The 17,355-nt window shown below is 37.2% G+C and overlaps 4 protein-coding genes and 1 long non-coding RNA gene across 5 annotated transcripts; 4 read left to right on the top strand and 1 right to left on the bottom strand.

The window, feature by feature from the left end:
* The first annotated feature begins 1,022 nt into the window (after positions 1 to 1,022).
* LOC143901037 (uncharacterized) lies at positions 1,023 to 3,614 on the top strand. Its single transcript, XM_077412973.1, has 3 exons — positions 1,023 to 2,377; positions 2,603 to 2,737; positions 3,267 to 3,614. Exons 1-3 carry the CDS (start codon positions 2,149 to 2,151, stop codon positions 3,461 to 3,463), a joined length of 561 nt encoding a protein of 186 aa, XP_077269099.1. The 5' UTR covers positions 1,023 to 2,148; the 3' UTR covers positions 3,464 to 3,614.
* On the bottom strand, positions 3,374 to 7,858 carry LOC143901047 (uncharacterized). The gene is made up of 3 exons (XR_013257959.1): positions 6,038 to 7,858; positions 4,242 to 4,495; positions 3,374 to 3,450 (listed from the first exon to the last, which is right to left on the bottom strand). It is a non-coding gene; the product is annotated as an uncharacterized LOC143901047 (long non-coding RNA).
* Positions 4,547 to 5,881, top strand: LOC143901038 (uncharacterized). The gene is made up of 4 exons (XM_077412974.1): positions 4,547 to 4,819; positions 5,061 to 5,298; positions 5,366 to 5,454; positions 5,526 to 5,881. Exons 2-4 carry the CDS (start codon positions 5,094 to 5,096, stop codon positions 5,736 to 5,738), a joined length of 507 nt encoding a protein of 168 aa, XP_077269100.1. The 5' UTR covers positions 4,547 to 4,819; positions 5,061 to 5,093; the 3' UTR covers positions 5,739 to 5,881.
* Positions 7,859 to 8,441: 583 nt separating the features above from the next.
* On the top strand, positions 8,442 to 10,071 carry LOC143900972 (uncharacterized). Its single transcript, XM_077412807.1, has 5 exons — positions 8,442 to 8,552; positions 8,625 to 8,763; positions 8,877 to 9,008; positions 9,100 to 9,300; positions 9,364 to 10,071. Exons 1-5 carry the CDS (start codon positions 8,538 to 8,540, stop codon positions 9,744 to 9,746), a joined length of 870 nt encoding a protein of 289 aa, XP_077268933.1. The 5' UTR covers positions 8,442 to 8,537; the 3' UTR covers positions 9,747 to 10,071.
* Positions 10,072 to 11,758: 1,687 nt separating this feature from the next.
* LOC143901034 (uncharacterized) lies at positions 11,759 to 17,257 on the top strand. Its single transcript, XM_077412971.1, has 2 exons — positions 11,759 to 12,530; positions 14,852 to 17,257. The coding sequence occupies exons 1-2, from the start codon at positions 12,215 to 12,217 to the stop codon at positions 15,193 to 15,195; spliced, it is 660 nt and encodes a 219-aa protein (XP_077269097.1). The 5' UTR covers positions 11,759 to 12,214; the 3' UTR covers positions 15,196 to 17,257.
* Positions 17,258 to 17,355: the final 98 nt, after the last annotated feature.

The raw sequence follows: 17,355 nt of genomic DNA, 5'->3' as shown, positions 1-17,355 counted from the left end.
ATTTCATTGTATTAAAGTTAATATATAAATTTAATTTTGTTTCTTAACATCTATTTTTGCTTGTTCATTGGCCCTTAATTACTTCACACAGTCGTAAATATTTTTTAAATATTTTTTTTACCATTTTCTCATAAAAATCTCTTACTCTTTTTTTTTTAAATGAAACGCTTTTACTTTTCTTTTATATATAATGAAATGATATTGATTATATTATTTGTATTAATTAAGAAAACTATTATTAATTATAATAATATCCTATAATTAACTAGGAAAACGTCTTGTTGTAAACATCTAATATCGTCCAATTATATTTTAATTATATCAATAATAAGAAATCACTGATGTTTTTTAAAAAGATAAAAACTCATAATTAATTAGAATGCAAAAGCAAATTAATTAGCGATGAATGAAAAGCGAATGCAATTCTTAAGCGAAAATCGGAAGAAGCAAAGAAAATAATAATCCGTAGGTCTTTCAACGCGATGTTGCATAAATAAAGATCACAGATCGGGTTTTGCGTTCGTATTTAATACAGTCTTGCTCGCGCCGTCTCTGCTCGTGCTGGTGTAAAGGGTTGAATTTTTAGTCCTTGAAGGAATCGAGACTCGTAGGAATGGCCAGGAAGAAGGGGGCATCCTAGCGTGGGGAGTGGAGAGTAATGCATTTTTACAGCGAATTTTATTTTTCAAGATGGTCGGTGCGATGCTCCCTACTTCTTCCCTCTCTTCGCTCCTTCCGTACTGGATGCGCAAAGACGATGCAATAAACCTGTATTGCCTTCCTTTGCCGTCTGCCTTGCTTACGGTGCGTTCACAACGTTTAATGCCGCTTTTACTGCTTCGGCATCGTTTCCTGCGGTTCCATTCTCGTTAACGATTTTCGATACTTTCATATTGTCTCAATCACTTGATGTTAATCCCTAAAATATTAACGTATTTTTTCTATACTGCAAGAAAGGGTTATAGAAAACTGTAATTTCTTTATAATATAATTTCGGGCATCTTTTGCATTTTATACTTTTACCTTATTCAGGTATTATATTGAAATAACATAACTAGCTGTACAGCAATCTCTTTCGGCTCTATAATAAGCGTAACGAGGTAAACCGCGTCGATCATCAACCATGACTTTGCTTTGAGCTACTTACTGACGCCAGACCGTTAATAAACTTTATGACGCATAATGTTTCTTGTAATGTTTCGTTACGAGGTCAGGCAGCAGTTGTTAAGTTAGTCGGAAGCGCGGTGCATCATTCGTTAAGGACCACTACTTGCAGCAACGTTGCACAAATAAGTGGCTGCTGCTGTCGTGCGTTTGGAAGATTGACGCGGCGGTAGTTAGGAGAATAAGCAGTACCAAGAAAACAAGTTTGACAAAATTTGTTCACAATTGCATACTGTTCACAAACGGATATTCCAAACTCGTAAAATATTTCCCGAAGTGAAGATTATACAAGTGTGCGCGCGTGTGTAATCGACGCGTTGCGGGGAATTTCATTGGAAAATTGTGAAGCAATGCGTTCCAACTACTCTTGGTTCAGCCACTCCTTTTCAAGGTGATGGCCACGCGTGAACGGTCGTTGCACGATGACCGTGACAGTGACGCGACGTAAAAAGTGAAAGACGGCAGGTACGTGTTATTCCTAAAACTTCTCCTCTTGTCAAAATGTAACGTCGTTTAAATAAAGGATCTGCTAAAAATGAGATCTAGTAAATTTTATATGTCAAAAAGGAATTCACATAAATTATTAATTATCAGTAAAACATTTTCTCGAGCAACAGTTGTGGATTAGAGAATTTTATCGCCGTGTAATTTATTGTAAGACATGCGGTATGTTAAAAGAATGCTTTCTAACGTTAGAATTCGGGTCGTTCTCCGGATTCTCTGAGGTATTTGTAAAATATAGGTACCGAGAAGGAGTCCGAAAGAGGTGCGCAGAAAGTCGGCGCGCAGCGAGCGGGCAATTCTCTTTCGAGTTCGAACCGCTCGGTTAGTCGGAGGGAATCATACGGCTGCTCGTGCGGGTCCGAATAACACGTATTTCGTGTAGTCGCAGGGGTTCAGGAGAAGGCAGAGGGAAAAAAGATCGGTCGAAAGAAAAGGATCGTAAGTGTCGATGAGTCCGGGTGGTGGTAAACCGGTCTGAGAATGCAGGCGATTGGCCGGATCTTGGCGTACATGCTATTGGCAACTGCATTTACGAAAAATGTGCTTGCAACGAGGGCCGCGAACGTCAAATTTTCGAGGGACAGCTATAAAATCGCACGATGCAACACCACGAAACTGGAGTTGGTCCCGGAACCGGCCTCGCTGATTTCTGACATCGAAAGTCTTCGGAGTATCCTGGTGAACGCATTCAAAAGGAAACCAGTTCAAGGTGAGGAACGTAACATTATTTCTACGTCTATTATAATAAAAAATAAGCATGAGAAGAAGTAGAATTAGAAAAACTTTTTTGCGACAATAGATTCATAAATTTCAACATTAATTTTTTTTACTGAAGTGATTATATATATATATATATATAATTATTTAAAATATGTACCTATCCATTTTAAAATTATAAATAACAATGTTAATTATATTGATATATATTATGCAGAAATTGAAGAAAAGTCTCGCACTTTTGGACACAAAAGAATTCAGTTCATGCTGATGCCGATGATGTATAAAATGGGAGTGATGATGACAATGATGATGGTAATAATAGCGCTCTCAGCGAAGGGACTTATTGTAGGTAAGCCCCGTTACTTTCATAACCCAATGAAAAATGTTACCCACACAAATGTTTAACAGTCTCGTGGCTACCTGTGGACGGCGTAACCTGCATACATGATTAAGTGATATTGCTGACCCATTTACTGAATATATGAGTTCAGTATTCAAGAGCGTTAGATTCACACGTGAAACTTTTTACTTATCCCAGTATTTCTCATAATTATTGATAAATGATATAAAAAAATAAAACACATAAAAAAATGTTTTATTCATTTCTTGTTGATTGATAAATTACTTAAATTTATTATTCATCATCGTGAATAACAAAATCCTGTCGTGACAGTCGTAATCGTAAAATTTATTATTACAATTTTCATTTCGCTCGATAACCGGTTTACTTACTAATCCATCTGTTAAATTTATTGTCGTTGGAAAATATTAAGTTTTATAAGATTCTCCAATCCGTAAAATGTGTGTGCGTGCATGGCTTATCTTATCTTAACATATACGGAACGGAAGTTTTAATCCCTGCGTTTCACTATTTGCAGGAGTCATATTGCTGGTACTTAAACTGAGCACCTTTCTGACGAAACTTCATTCCGGCTACCACACAACGCAACCATGGCCATCACAACAACCAGTTCACGTACACGTTCACAGCGCTTTTCCCCATGGTCACCCACAAATGTACCAAAGTTGGGCGAGTGCCCCTGCATATGAGGAGCCTTATTACTATAAGGGATAAAATTCATATAAATTACATATATTTCGACCAAAAGATTTTTACTGAAAAGCCATTAACCAAAAATAGGTCATAACAAAACGTAATAGCCATCAATAGAAGCTACACTATTTGTATGATTTTAAGACATTCTTTGTCTTCTTGCGTTTATTAATTTGCGTTTATTAATTTATTCAAATAATATTATTAATATCTGATTTTTTATGGCTGTAGATATTAATATTCGCCATGGCATTGCTATTCAGACGCTATTTTTGGAAGCACTTAATCGTGCGAAAAGTAAGAATTAAAATGTCAATTTAAAATAGGTCTTTTTACGCTGTGACCGAGTTCTTTGCATATTTTACTGTAAATTAAGCAGATACAGGTATACCAAAGGAATTTTCCTAACTTATGATAATAATTATAAGTTTGCAAAGTATAAAGAGCAAAATTCCTTTTCTAAAGGAAATACAAGTAGCGTTTTATAACGCAATAAATTTGTAATTATTTATTGATAATTTATTTATCATGATAATCTAATATTTATTACACATATTATATATAATAAGATGTACCACACGATGTGCCTTCGTAAAATACGTAATTGGATAATGTCCTACGCACATCGTATGGCGAATTTAAAAAAGATACATTTATCTCTATCATGTTCATCAAAGAACAATCACATACAAAATATTAATTTGGCCTATAGTTATGTGAAATGCGTATAATGTAAAACTACATTTCCGTACAAAACGAAAAGTATTTATATTTAAGAATTAATACTACATACACATACCTCATGTTACCAATAAGGATATATATATAAGGCATTAAATATTATTAGAAATAGATGTTTTTAGAGAAATCTCTCTTATCCCCACATTCCTAGATTGTTAAAATTAATATATTTATCGACGAGCGGCCAGTGACCGCTGTAGCGAGTGACCACTGAGCGAGCCATATTCATGTAACGTCTGTTCCGCTGTAAATAGCCTTCTCCGGTAAACGAGACCCAGTTTTCCCGGCCTAAGGTAGCCTGGCGTGGGGTATCTGAATGAAACAAAAAAGTAAAATATCTCTACTGCGCTTCGCGTAACATCGCGCAGTCTACATGGCAAGCGAACAGGAGAACGACGCGTTATATAGTGTATATCGGAGAGAAGATCAGACGAATCAAAGTTTCTAAAAGAGTTTCATTTAGTATTTTTTGTACGTTAGTGAAATGTTCGTTTAATTAACTGTGAGCGGGTCACGAGTATCACTGATGACACATCATAATAGTGTAATATAGATGCATAGTTACCGTGAAAATGATATAAGTGTGGATCTAGCATCATATAATCTCATGTTTCATACAACATAAAAAAACATAACGTAAGTTATAAAAATATTAAGTAATTTGTAAAATAATTTAACGGTAGTAGCTTTAATTATTTATTAAATTTATCAAATTTATCAATTGTATGTGCAGATTATTATAAAAAAATATATAGATTTATTATTTCGAGAATTTATCTTAACATCGTGTATAAATTTAATAAATATAATCGTCAACAATACATCTTCTATTTTGGAAGAAAAAATTTGTAAATAATTCTCGATATATATATTTTAGTCAATAATATAAATCCATTGTAAATTCGAGGACATGAATGGGGCAAAAGTTTTCGTTTGCCATATTATTATCTGGCTAGTAACATCGTCAAAACTGTTAATTGAAGCTGAAGAAAGATGGAACAATTCTCAAATCAGCCTCAGCAAAACTCAAAGCTTGAAAATTTTCCCGGGAATCAAGTTTTGCTTGGCGAACAGTGAAATCAATATTCATGTGAGAGTTCACGACCTACTACGAGGTATTGACAGTATTTAAATTTACTCTGCGCTTTACCTTTGAAGAAGATTAAGATTTCTCTTCTTTAGAGACGGAAGTGCAAGCAAGAAGCAAGGATAAGAAGAGTCCATTAGAAAGAATGGGATACATGATGCTGATGACGCCATTTATTATGCAGGTTTCTTATTTACTGTTCTCATTAAACATTCCTCCCTAGAAGAAATGATCAAATCCGTCTCTTTTCCACAGATACTCTCCCTACCGGGCGTCCTAGCGACCATTAAAATATCACTTTTAAGGAGTATCATGGTGGCGCAATTAGCAATCGCAATAATGATCTACAATTTGATCAGAAGCTCTCAAAACTCGGAAGTTGTAGTCCGTCGACCGCATCATCACGCGCACTATCGTCACAGACATCACGATCAACCAGACGACGAGGACGAATGGTTCGGTAGATAAAATACGTATACGAGTGTGACAATGAGAACAATATATTCTCGTGATGCAGAAGCAATTTTCCAAAGCGATACACTCAAAAGTTACGAGGAGCATCTGTGATATCGATCGAGAGTTCGTAACGCTCAACGTGCAAAATTAATTTATTAATTTTTAAAGTTATTTACATGTTTTTATATATAGAAATTATTAAATTATTTTCTACATATGTTATATATATTTTTTTATTTGTGAACAATGTGATTCGCAATAAGAGAAAATATATCATTGATCTCTCGTCGGCTGCGTACTCAGGTACTCACCTGTCCGCGTTTTGCCTCGTATTAAGCAGAGTGACGGTATCAAGATGTCGGCTGCGGACTGACCCACTTCGGGCCTCCACATAACGGCATTTTGGTCCAGATTCTCACATTTGCGTGCAGACATATCCATTCAGGTTTTCTCATTTCTCTCTCGGTAAATTCGACATCGAAATCGAAATTAGAATTCCACTGTGCTTCTCGGGAAACAAAATCTCTCGACGGCGGAAGCACAAATGGCGTTCTTACACGCGAATAAGAAGAACATACAAGTTGATCGTAACGCAAATATCGGAAGCTTCGTAACGACGAACTGAATCTTCGAGACGTCGATATTCCTGATGCGTATATGTGCCAGAAACCCACCTTCCGCGAGCGATTGGCATTGTTGGTATGCCACGAGGATCGTCGTGTTGAAATCGACACCTCGCAATACAAATCAGATCGGCAGGCCGTTTTCTGGACTACAAAATGCATGATGCACAGTGCGTACCCGAGCAAATAAGAATCAAACGTTCGCTTATCGCGGATACTGCTTGAACCGCGTAAACATTACGTGGAAAAATTTAGATCTCTATCGCCGCTTCTACAGCAACTCGATATTCCACGAACGAGTGTCTAATACCAGCCCGTTCCAGATTGCAACGGATAATCCAACGATTGACGAATACATCGGGCAAGTCTGGAGAAATTTTACTGGGCACGAAGAGTTTGAGTTTCACGACTACAAAGAACCTGATATCCATCAATTGTACATTTTCAGATTGTCACGAAAACAGAATTTTGTCTCGCAAATGTCGCGTCGACTTAGTTGTGGTATTTGACACTTTCTATACATGTTTTACTGTAATACGCGCAATTTTAACTATTATACGCAACGTCCAGGCTTCGTCTCCAAGATTATAGCTCATCGTGACCAGAAGTTTATAACGGTGCTAACTTTCGATCGAATCGTGCGATTTCTAATCTTGTCAAATCCAGTACGTCATATATATTCAGACGAAATTTTCGAGGCACAATTTCCGAATCGACGCGAATGGCTCTGACCTTCATTTTACCGTACTGTCCAATTTACAGGCAACACCCAGAAAACTTAAAAACAAGAAAAAAAATTTCTCCAGTAATAAAATCCTCGACATTTTATCGAAGCTACATTTCACGATTTTCTTAACAGATTATTTTAATCGAAGCAAATTAGCTGTAACGAGATATCCCTAGAATGTGTCGTATACGCTTTGCACAATATATGGCGTTAAAAAATGCAAGATTCTGCTGACATTATTCAGTGTCCGATTAGTTGACCTATGCGCATTGAACGTGCATTAATTTATTATAATCCTGCATCGTCCAGCACTCCCAAGAGCGCTCGTTTCTTAACAAGAAACAACCATCGATCTGACAGCGTTAAGTGTGAGAAATTAAAACGAAAGGTCATCTAATAAATACAAGCTTATCGTGATCGATGTAAATGTCTTCACATCCCGAGCTTGTTGATGTCCACCAGAAAGTCACCTGTGTCAGTAACAATTTAAATTAATTTTGTGTAATAAATTTTAATTAATTTACACCAGTTAATAAAATTTAAATAAGTTTACGTACGTTAAAGAAAGCCTAAATTTCTTTTGTTGATAAATATTAATGTTAATTATTCTCTCACAATGTTGAGTTCAACTTAAGATAAAGTGGAATATCTGAGAAAACTGAAAGTTGTGCAGTTAAATACAATAATAAAGAAGTATACTATGTCCACTAAATGACTTGCGTGAAGAATTTAGATAAATATTTATCGTCGGTATTTGTTCTAACCAATCACACAATGACCATCTTGTAACTGCATTTCATAATTTTCTATACTGAAGAAAATCTAAACTTTAAGACCGAAACATTTGTAACTGTAATTTTAAAAGATTTACCTTACTATATACAATATAATTTTTGCTTCACCATCGGCGTTCGCTCGTTTTACTTGCCTTTTATATTTATTTTATCTCTTTGATATCTTGTGTGTGTGTGTGTGTGTGTGAGAGAGCTTTTTTTATATATATATAATTTGTATATAAATATTTATCACACTTTTCTTATTTGTGTCACTCGTAACTCAAGTAAAAACGTCGATAAAATTTAATGTTATGTCATAGACAGCAACATTAATATATCTTATAGCGCGGAACGCAATTTACAGCCACGATACATTCGATCCACGACGATCTACGATCATTAATGAACCCCGGCGCAATTACCTCGCAGCCAAGTATGCAAAATGTGTGAAAGCATCTGCCCATCGAGAAAAACGTCAAAGGCCTCCTGATTTTTCCTTCTTGTCCCCTTCACGCTTTTCTCTTCTCCCTCGTTGTCTTCTCTCCGTCAGATCGTTTAATAGATAATTCGCGGAGAGGACGAGAACATTTTTCTCGTTAGTTACGTCACCGCTGCATGCTCGGAGGATTCGCTCGTGCCATCATTCAGTCGCGTGAACTCGAAGCCGCAGGGATCTTCGTCAGGGATGTCGTCCTTCGTGGTGAGGATCCAAGGCCGACGGAGGAAAATATACGTTATCACGCGATAAAGCAGACGCGATTTTCAATTACAGAGGAGATGGGGCGATCTTCTGTGCCTGCTGTGCTACCTGGTCACGCAACATCGCACGGTCGCGGACGATAACAGCGTTAACAGGCCTTATGAGTTCTCCTTCAACATAGTCGATTTTCAACATAGATTCGAAAAGAAAGGTATATCGAGATCGAAAGAAGTGTCGGGCGAGATTTTTATTATTATAGATAAATGAATTACATAATTCTCAAATAATGTGCTCACAAGTGTTTTTGTGTACTTCTTCGTTAAGATGTCGAAGGGCTTATTACCGGGGAATACGGTTTCATCACAGCTGATAGTGTTTATCACGAGACTGGATATAAAACCGACAAAGATGGGGATTTTATTATTACGAGACAGAGGAACCGGAAAATAACGAGTTGTGAGTTATATCTTTATTAAAGTAACAAATCTAAATTTTATGTGTTTTGGTTATTTCAAACATCTGAAACGTTTCGTCTTGGTCTAATAAGTGGAGGACGCGCAAGAGATATTTAAAGATAGGCCGGAAGCAGCGAAGAAATTAATCGAAGCCGTGATGAAGGCCTGCGGCGGCTGTAAAATACCAATAAAGCACGAGGACGATCAACCAAAACCTATCAAGATAATCACAGAGTCGCCGCCGCAGAAAAAAATGGATCCGATATTAAAGCAGATGATGAAGATATTGACAGGTAAGATGAAAAGGAATCTGTTTGCAGTGAATGAGATAACTATAAATTCACGCTCTTTTACAGCCAACACGTCTAAGAATATCAAGAAAGAAGACACGAAAAACATTACGAAAAGCATGGCGCGAGCTGCGAAGAAGCTGTTGTCCGAGGAAGACAGTCCGAATAAAGTCGCCGTGAGTGATCGAGTCCTGGAAAAAATGGCGAACGATCTGTACTATCAGTTCAACTACACGATAACGTCGCACGGCCATCACGAGGACGGCTATCGCGACGGAAGGAAGAACGGTAGCTATCGATCTCAAAACGAAAACGGTATCGACACGCAGGTGAGGTATCTGTCCAACGAATTCGGGCATCAGCCCAACATCACGTTCGTTCCGCAGACGAAGGCGGCCGACGAGGAGCATGCTCTCAAAGGATACTCGTTTCGTTGGTATTGGTCGTAAATTCGCGATTTCGTGTAATGCCGATTTTATTTTAACCCAGATTTGTTAATCTGAATATGCGAAATATGCTAACACTTATTTAAATAATATGAGCTACGTCTAGAGACTCACAACTTTCCATTTTGAAAACTTATCGTCATTAAGGATAAAATAATTTGTCACGCAATTAGCACGAAAATAATTTACCACAAAATGAATCATTCACTAAAATAAAAATAATTTAAAATATAAATATTCTGATAATCTCGTCTAAAATATCATAAAATAATTTGTTTTTGGAAATGAAGTTTTATTCGTCATTTTTTAATTGTCTCTTGGACACGGCTTTTTCTATAATATGCACTTATACAAGTATAATTTAGATTAAGTTACATTACAAATTCAAAATAAATAAAAATATTACGATGAAAAATCTATTTAAATTTACGTTTAATTTCTCACAATTTATTTAAAACATTGATGAGGACTGTAAAAAATAGGTTTGTGGGCTTTAATTTCCTTTAATTTCTAACGGGAATGAAAACGGTATAAAAGCAAAAATGTAGTCAGACCAGTAAAATTGTGTGGCCGGGCTAATCCACAATTAAAAATTTCATTAACCTTGCACGTTTTTTAAATTTTCAATGAAGAAGTACTAATGTTCATTACTTTCAGTTCACAAATGTATTAGTAATAAAAGCGTTGTTTATATGTACATTAGGGTCAAGTATTTGGTACTTGTCGACCAGATGTTTTAGAGATCATTACTAGACTGACTTGAAATTCATATTCGAGAGTAGCAAATACGTGATAAAACTGTCACATAAATAATAACGAGATAACGGTAACGATAGTAAAGCCCACGTTAGTATTTCTGTTCTACAATAATATGTTACACTTGGTTTGCACGGTTGTCCTTTCAGATATTAGAGAGGATGATTCTTTCTTAAAAAAAAGAAAAATTCAAATTATTAAAAACAAACGTACTGATTGGCAGCGCGAAGAGACCTTTACGCGAACAAGCCGTATTTCGTTTTATTATGACAGGTTCCATATACGTATGCGCAACTTATCATAATGATATTCGCGCGCGCCACTATGCCTATTACATCGTGTAATTGACGATTAAAAGGCGACGCGAGCAAAATACGGAAAGGGCGAACGTCGTAATCGTATACAGTGAAAGGTAAGGCGAAAATTCCCGTATGATTGATGCATAATTCACGAAACCGACGGCTACACGTTCTGAGATCGTGTTAATTAACGGCACAAGAACCCCATTGTGACACGTTGTGACAGTCGAGTTGTCACGCGCGCCGGCGCGCGTGACTACGAGGCTCTGAACTTCTGAAAAGCGGATTACTATTCTTATGGTGATCGAACGAACGTTAAGTGATATTTCAATCTTTCCAGTGAAAGGCTTGTAGGCGAAATGGACTTAAACAAACAGTATTATTGCACTTGAAATAATTAAATCAAACGGGATAAATACGTGAGAATACATAGAGCGATAAAAAATGTTCGGGGTGTATTAGGAATAAGAGTTATTAAACACACATATGTAACTAGCGATTTAAACGTGTTTCGAAGCAACGATTTCACTATGATTTGATATTTCTTTGTTCTTGAGACGATGACAAAAGCCAGAATTGGGTTAACATCGTGTAGCCGATCAAGTGGAATTTTTGTCGTCGGTCTACGTACTGTTAAACGCGTGTGCCAAGTCGCTCGTACGCTACTTTAAAATCGCTGCTACATGTAATTCGAATTCTGTTTTTTGATCGTCTGTAATTTTTTGATCGTCTAAAAAATCAAAAAAATATTTTATAAATTTTTCTAATTAAAAAAGCGGGTGCTGTATATGTTGTACTTGCGTTATTTTTATTGTATTTATTTTTAGTCTAAAAAAAAAATAAAAGTCAGATGACAAAATTAAAAGGTACGAACTAGATAATAGAAATATGGAAATAGAAAAGAAATAGAAGTCTCGTGAGAGATGTTACTTCAAAAATGAAAGTTGTCGTGATTTCGTTGTTACTCCATGAATGATTTGCCATGTATTAGTGACATATAGAAGAGGTATATCCCACTTTATCGAGATCGTTTCCATTCAATACATCGCGAACCCGCAATCCCTCTGGAACGATACCGCACGTTTCGTCGTGGCGCCCACAAAAGACCACCACGGTGGAGGGGTATCCGGTAGACTTATATGAAACCAAACCCACTATTGGCGGAAGTTGAGATGGAAGGGACACCAGTCTCATATATGTTCGACCACGCACGCTCCACAACCACTTCGAGCTTGTGACACGCGGTCCAAGGCTACGGTTGACGGTCAAGATCGGAGGAAAAAAAACGGAGCACAAGAGGGTGACGGACGTGGTAGCCAGTCGACCAGGGAAGCTATCGCGCGATTTTCGGTGGTGATAACGGTGCGCCTCGATCGGTGAGGGTCGATATAAATTCGGCGGAAAAGACGGGCAACCATGAGAATAATCGCGCCAGTTTTCTTGGTCCTCGGACTCGCTCTGCACGTTCATTGCACGGAGGAGAACAAGCCGAAGGAGGATGACATCGGCATTCTGGAGTGTATGTTCACGGACCACGCGGGAAATTGCCTCAGGACAAGACTGGCCCGCGACCTGGACCAGATCGAGTTGGAAATTACCGGGAAGAAGAGCGAGCCGCCGATGAGCGCGGTAGTCGAACAAGCTGGCAATATAATCGCTGAGGTCGTTGATGATCTGCAGGAGAACGATGCGGAAAAAATCGTAGAGGAGGACGACGCTCAGGACAATATAGGTGAAAATTAGAAATCAGAAAATTAGAATAGCAATATCATCAATATATATGGAAAGGGAGATAATTTTAATATCTTACAATCTCTTATTTTAATATCTTACAATTTCTTATTGACATATTAATTTCTGAATTAATCGCTTTCTTTCCATGCAATCGCTTATTTCGATATTTCTTTTTTCTTTCTCTTCTTTATTATTGCTTCGCTGATGTCCGACAACATGTGACTCTTTACTACTTATCCTAAAATAATATAAACTCTTTCTCACTTTTGTACAAACAAGGCCGAGTAGTGTGTCAGCATAATTAAGCTGTCGTAGATCGAGATCGGCGATTTCGCGATTCAGATTTCTAATCGCGATGAGACGGCACGTGGAGCACGTGTAAGGTCGTCCACGCACGTCGTATTTTCTTCTGCGTTTCCCGAGAGCCACTGTTGGACAAAGTCGGTTAACTCTTTCCGAACTCGTAACTGCTTCCTTTATTGGAGATGTAACGACGGGAAGTCGGTTCATCTGAGTGCCCTGAAAATTACTGTGCCGATTTTCTTCTCCATTACGTACTTTGTTTCCCTATAATAGTTTTCCCGAAACGCGTAGCCATTGTAGTCAATACTTTTAAATAAAACGAAAAAACGTACATGTGAAAAGTAATTTTGGTGTAAATATTATCTAGGATAATTAACTTTTCGATTAATTTACGATTACGATTTCCATTTACGATCAACTTTAATATCATGATGTAATATATATATATATATATTACATCATAATATTATATAAATAATATATCACAAATAGTAACTGCTATCGATGAAGTATCGTAATTATAAATCAATCAACATCGTGAACAGAGGTACCGTTCAATCGGAAGTGGAGTCGCTAAAAAAGGAAGTAGTATCGACGTTGGTGAATGGGATCTACGAATGAACGACGTTCAACTGTATCTTAGGCCGGTATTCATAGTCGGTTCTTATTTTAAGACCGTTTTAAGCAAAGTCTTAAAATGCTAATACGGCTCTGTGATTGAGATCGTATACTTATGGTCTTAAATATAAGATTCGACTATGGATACCGGCCTTAGATCAATGTAGGAAAGTAAATCGCATTGACAAGGCGAGCGAGTTTCGCGGATTCGGGTAACGTGCCTCGCGATCATATAGAGGTGAACGAACTTTCTGGCGTTTTGCACAACGTTTAACCATCGACTGGGCGTCAATGGAAACGTAAACATTATAGTTAACGTTTCAAAGAGGCAAAGTAAACCGCAAGTTAACGCACGATCGGATCCACAAAGTTCCCGTCTGGGTCGCTATAGCGAGCTGTTTAAATGTTTTGCACGCAATTGTGCTCGTGTGCGCGTGTCGCCGACGTTGTAACGCAGTTTACGCTAATTTAATGTCACGACTTAGGCAAGTCGACGGTAACGGTATCGCATCACTCGCCATTTTCTTGCCTATTTTTTCCAGCTAAAGTCAACAGACACGAATCATACGTACGGGCGGAAAAAATAAGAGTCGGTCGTCGGTCCGCGAACGTTAATTTTAAATTCGTAGGACAAAGAACGTCACGGTTTGATTAAAATCGCTCTAACGAGATATTAATCGTCAGATTTGTCAAAAAAAAAAAAGCAAATAAAATCTTAGCTGATGACTGATAACGGTACCGGAAATATTATCTTCGTTATCTTTTGGAGCGTACAAAAAACTGTACGGTACTCCCGAGTAAATTGCCGACGACAAATTGAATAATTCGACGGGCATTACGCTAATTCGCTATGATTCATATCTATTTAACATTTCGTCGACGGGCAAGCGTGGAATCAATGATAGGAGGTATCAGTGGCATTTCGTGAATCATTGGATCCATTCCACAGACACCTTGACCGGAAGAGGTATCTTTAGGACACGAAAGAGACATTTTTTTTTTATATTGCGAGAAAATTCCGCGAAAGCGATCCGTGTGACTCTTTTTAAGAAAGTTGTACCGGTTGCGGACGATTATATGACGCTTAAGCCAAACGAAATACACTATACGGGTTAAGGTTTGTAGGTCAACCTGCATGGAGATCCTTGCATTACGTTCGCAAGATTGCGTGCTTCGATTAAGATCATGTCCACACCGAATTTATTTAAAGCAATTTTTGGCTAAAATGCCACTATCGCATTTATAATAAGAAAAGTGTTATTTCCAACATTCGCTTTCGCAACAGTTGCAATTATCATTCACTTTCACGTTTTACAAAAGTCCTTTCTGCGCGCAGACTCGCAAAAAGGAAATTTTCTCGCTGAAAATTTGTATAATAATACTTGCAATTTTTTTTAGAAGAGGCGCGGAAGAAGAAGATCAGCAAGAAGAAGCTGAAACATTTGCAGAAAATTCTGGCATTGGTGATGCTGCTGAAAGCGAAATTCAGCCTGTTGCTGCAACTGATAAGCACCCACTTCCAGTTCAAGTTCTTCATCATCGCTGTTATCTCGTTGATACTGAACGCCGCCAGGTTTTGGATAGAGATCAAGAAGAATAATCCTTCCAAGGTTATCTACTACGAGCATGCACAGCATCAGCATCACTACGATCACGAAGATCACGATCATGGTTATTGGGGAAGATCGTCGAACGAAACGCCTCAGGAACTTGCTTACCGCGCTTACGTACCCAAGGACTGACATCAAGATCGCATAAATTTGACCGAGGAGACGATCCTTTTGCGCAAGAAACATCAAAGAAGAATCGAACGATGATACAAATTTCATCGCAAAATGATTATCGCCTCATCGTTCTTTTAATTTTATATAGTTAACAACTTTAGTCTGAGAGTCAGGAAATATTTGCGACACAACATCGATATTTATACATTGTATAGTATTTATTTATTTAATTTATTGCATCGTGAGAGCCGGCATATGTTACACGATCATCTTGAGTTTCATTTTAATGATGGATAATCGGAGAGATTTCTCTGACCTCTAATTATCATATATAAAAATACTTTTTAATCACCTTAAGTCATACCAAAGTTACTTACGAGTACCTGTTCTATCTCATTACGAAGAGATTTCTTAGGATCAACTATTTCAATTAAAAGAACATGCTATTACTCGTATCGTGACTCAGCAAATCTTAGACCTAAGTTTAACGTCTCTCCCTCTCTCTCTCTCTCTCTCTCTCTCTCTCTCTCTCTCTCTCTCTCTCTCTCTCTCTCTCTCTCTCTCTCTCTCTCTCTGTTTCTCTCTCTATATGTTTATATAATAATAGCAGAACAAATTATATATTCTCTACGAAAAATTTACATTCTCTAAAAAAACTCAGCAAACCTTAGACCTAAGTTTAACGTCTCTCTCCCCCCCCTCGCTCTCTCTCTCTCTCACTTTCTCTCTCTAAATGTTTATATAATAATAGCAGAAAAATTATATATTCTCTACAAAAAATTTACATTCTCTAAAAAAACTCAGTAAACCTTAAACCTAAGTTTAACGTCTCTCTCTCCCCCCCTCTCTCACTCTCTCTTTTTCTCTCTAAATGTTTATATAATAATAGTAAAAAAATTTATTTTAAAAAAAAATTTTCTTTGCAAAAAACAATAATAATTTGTAATAGCTACCGTTAATTAATTTTTACAGAAGCGTGTACTAAAATTTTTGTTAATAAATTTTACAAGTATACGATTTCTTTCGCGTGTATTTCTTTAAGGTACGATTGCAGCGGGTTGCGTTTATCGACGAAGGAAAAATCATCTCGTCGCTACGGAGAGAAAACTTTAGCGGTTCTGATGCACGAATCGCGTGACCTTCTTCAGTCGCACCGGTGGACCATCCCGAAATCTTTGTATTCCTCGTCATAGCACGACGGATAATGCGACTGGAATCCTTAAGGAGCGGCGATACTTTCAGGGTGTTTCACCTTGCTACTGATCGTTTCAATGATAAACGCACGAGATTTATGCAACGATTGCGGCACATCGATGCGCCATGAACCGCAGGAAGAAGTTTCTTACGAAAGAAACATGTATCCGACATTTTTTTTAGTAACTTTAAAATAAAAAATAAAGAAACGCTATATATTTATCACGTAGATAAATTTAAGATAAAAGTGTCTGTTAATTTAATTATTAAAAAAAAGAGAGAATTATTTAAAAAATTATATTTATACATGAAATAATTTATTGTTTCTTCTTATGATGCACACAACGCTATTGATAATATCTGGATTTTGTGACGTAATCTACATTTATTATTTTTACTTTTCTATAAAATTTTCTTTTACCTATTGACAAATTAATGAAAACATAAAGTCACATCTTGTCTATATATAAAAACTTTTTTGTTAAAGAAACTACCGTGTATTTCCTCTAGGAAAACTAATCTGTTCATGCGTATTGTCGATAACCAAAAGCAAGCGCGATTTCGTAATTGGATATCTACATTTATCTCGTTGATACTATTAAGTATTCACAACCCGAAGAAATGCTGCTGGCGACGCGGCCTTAACGAAGATAAAGCCCGGCCGGGGCTGCCCTCAAATTTCGATGGCCGAATTCGCGCGAAAGACATCCCGTCTTCGATTGGAACGCAGCCAATCGTGGAATGGGACTAACGTATCGCGTTTGGGGATAAAATAGGTAACGACGATATATTTTAGAGAACAAGTCCATGAGATCAAAGAGTTACGATCAAAGCCAGAAATTGAACTTCCCTCCACGTAAGAATTTCGGCACATTTGTCAGTCTGAATGTAATTTATATCTGGCCTTCGAATTGCACGTCTCTTTGGCATCCTCATAGACGATTCAACGCACTTGGCTCCTTTTGAAAATAATCCTTTTTCAGT

Source organism: Temnothorax americanus, unplaced genomic scaffold, assembly GCF_048541705.1.
Source record: "Temnothorax americanus isolate GAGA-0224 unplaced genomic scaffold, ASM4854170v1 Scaffold31, whole genome shotgun sequence".
In the NCBI taxonomy this organism is placed as follows: Eukaryota; Metazoa; Arthropoda; class Insecta; order Hymenoptera; family Formicidae; genus Temnothorax; species Temnothorax americanus.
This window is presented reverse-complemented; position numbering and strand designations above follow the sequence as displayed.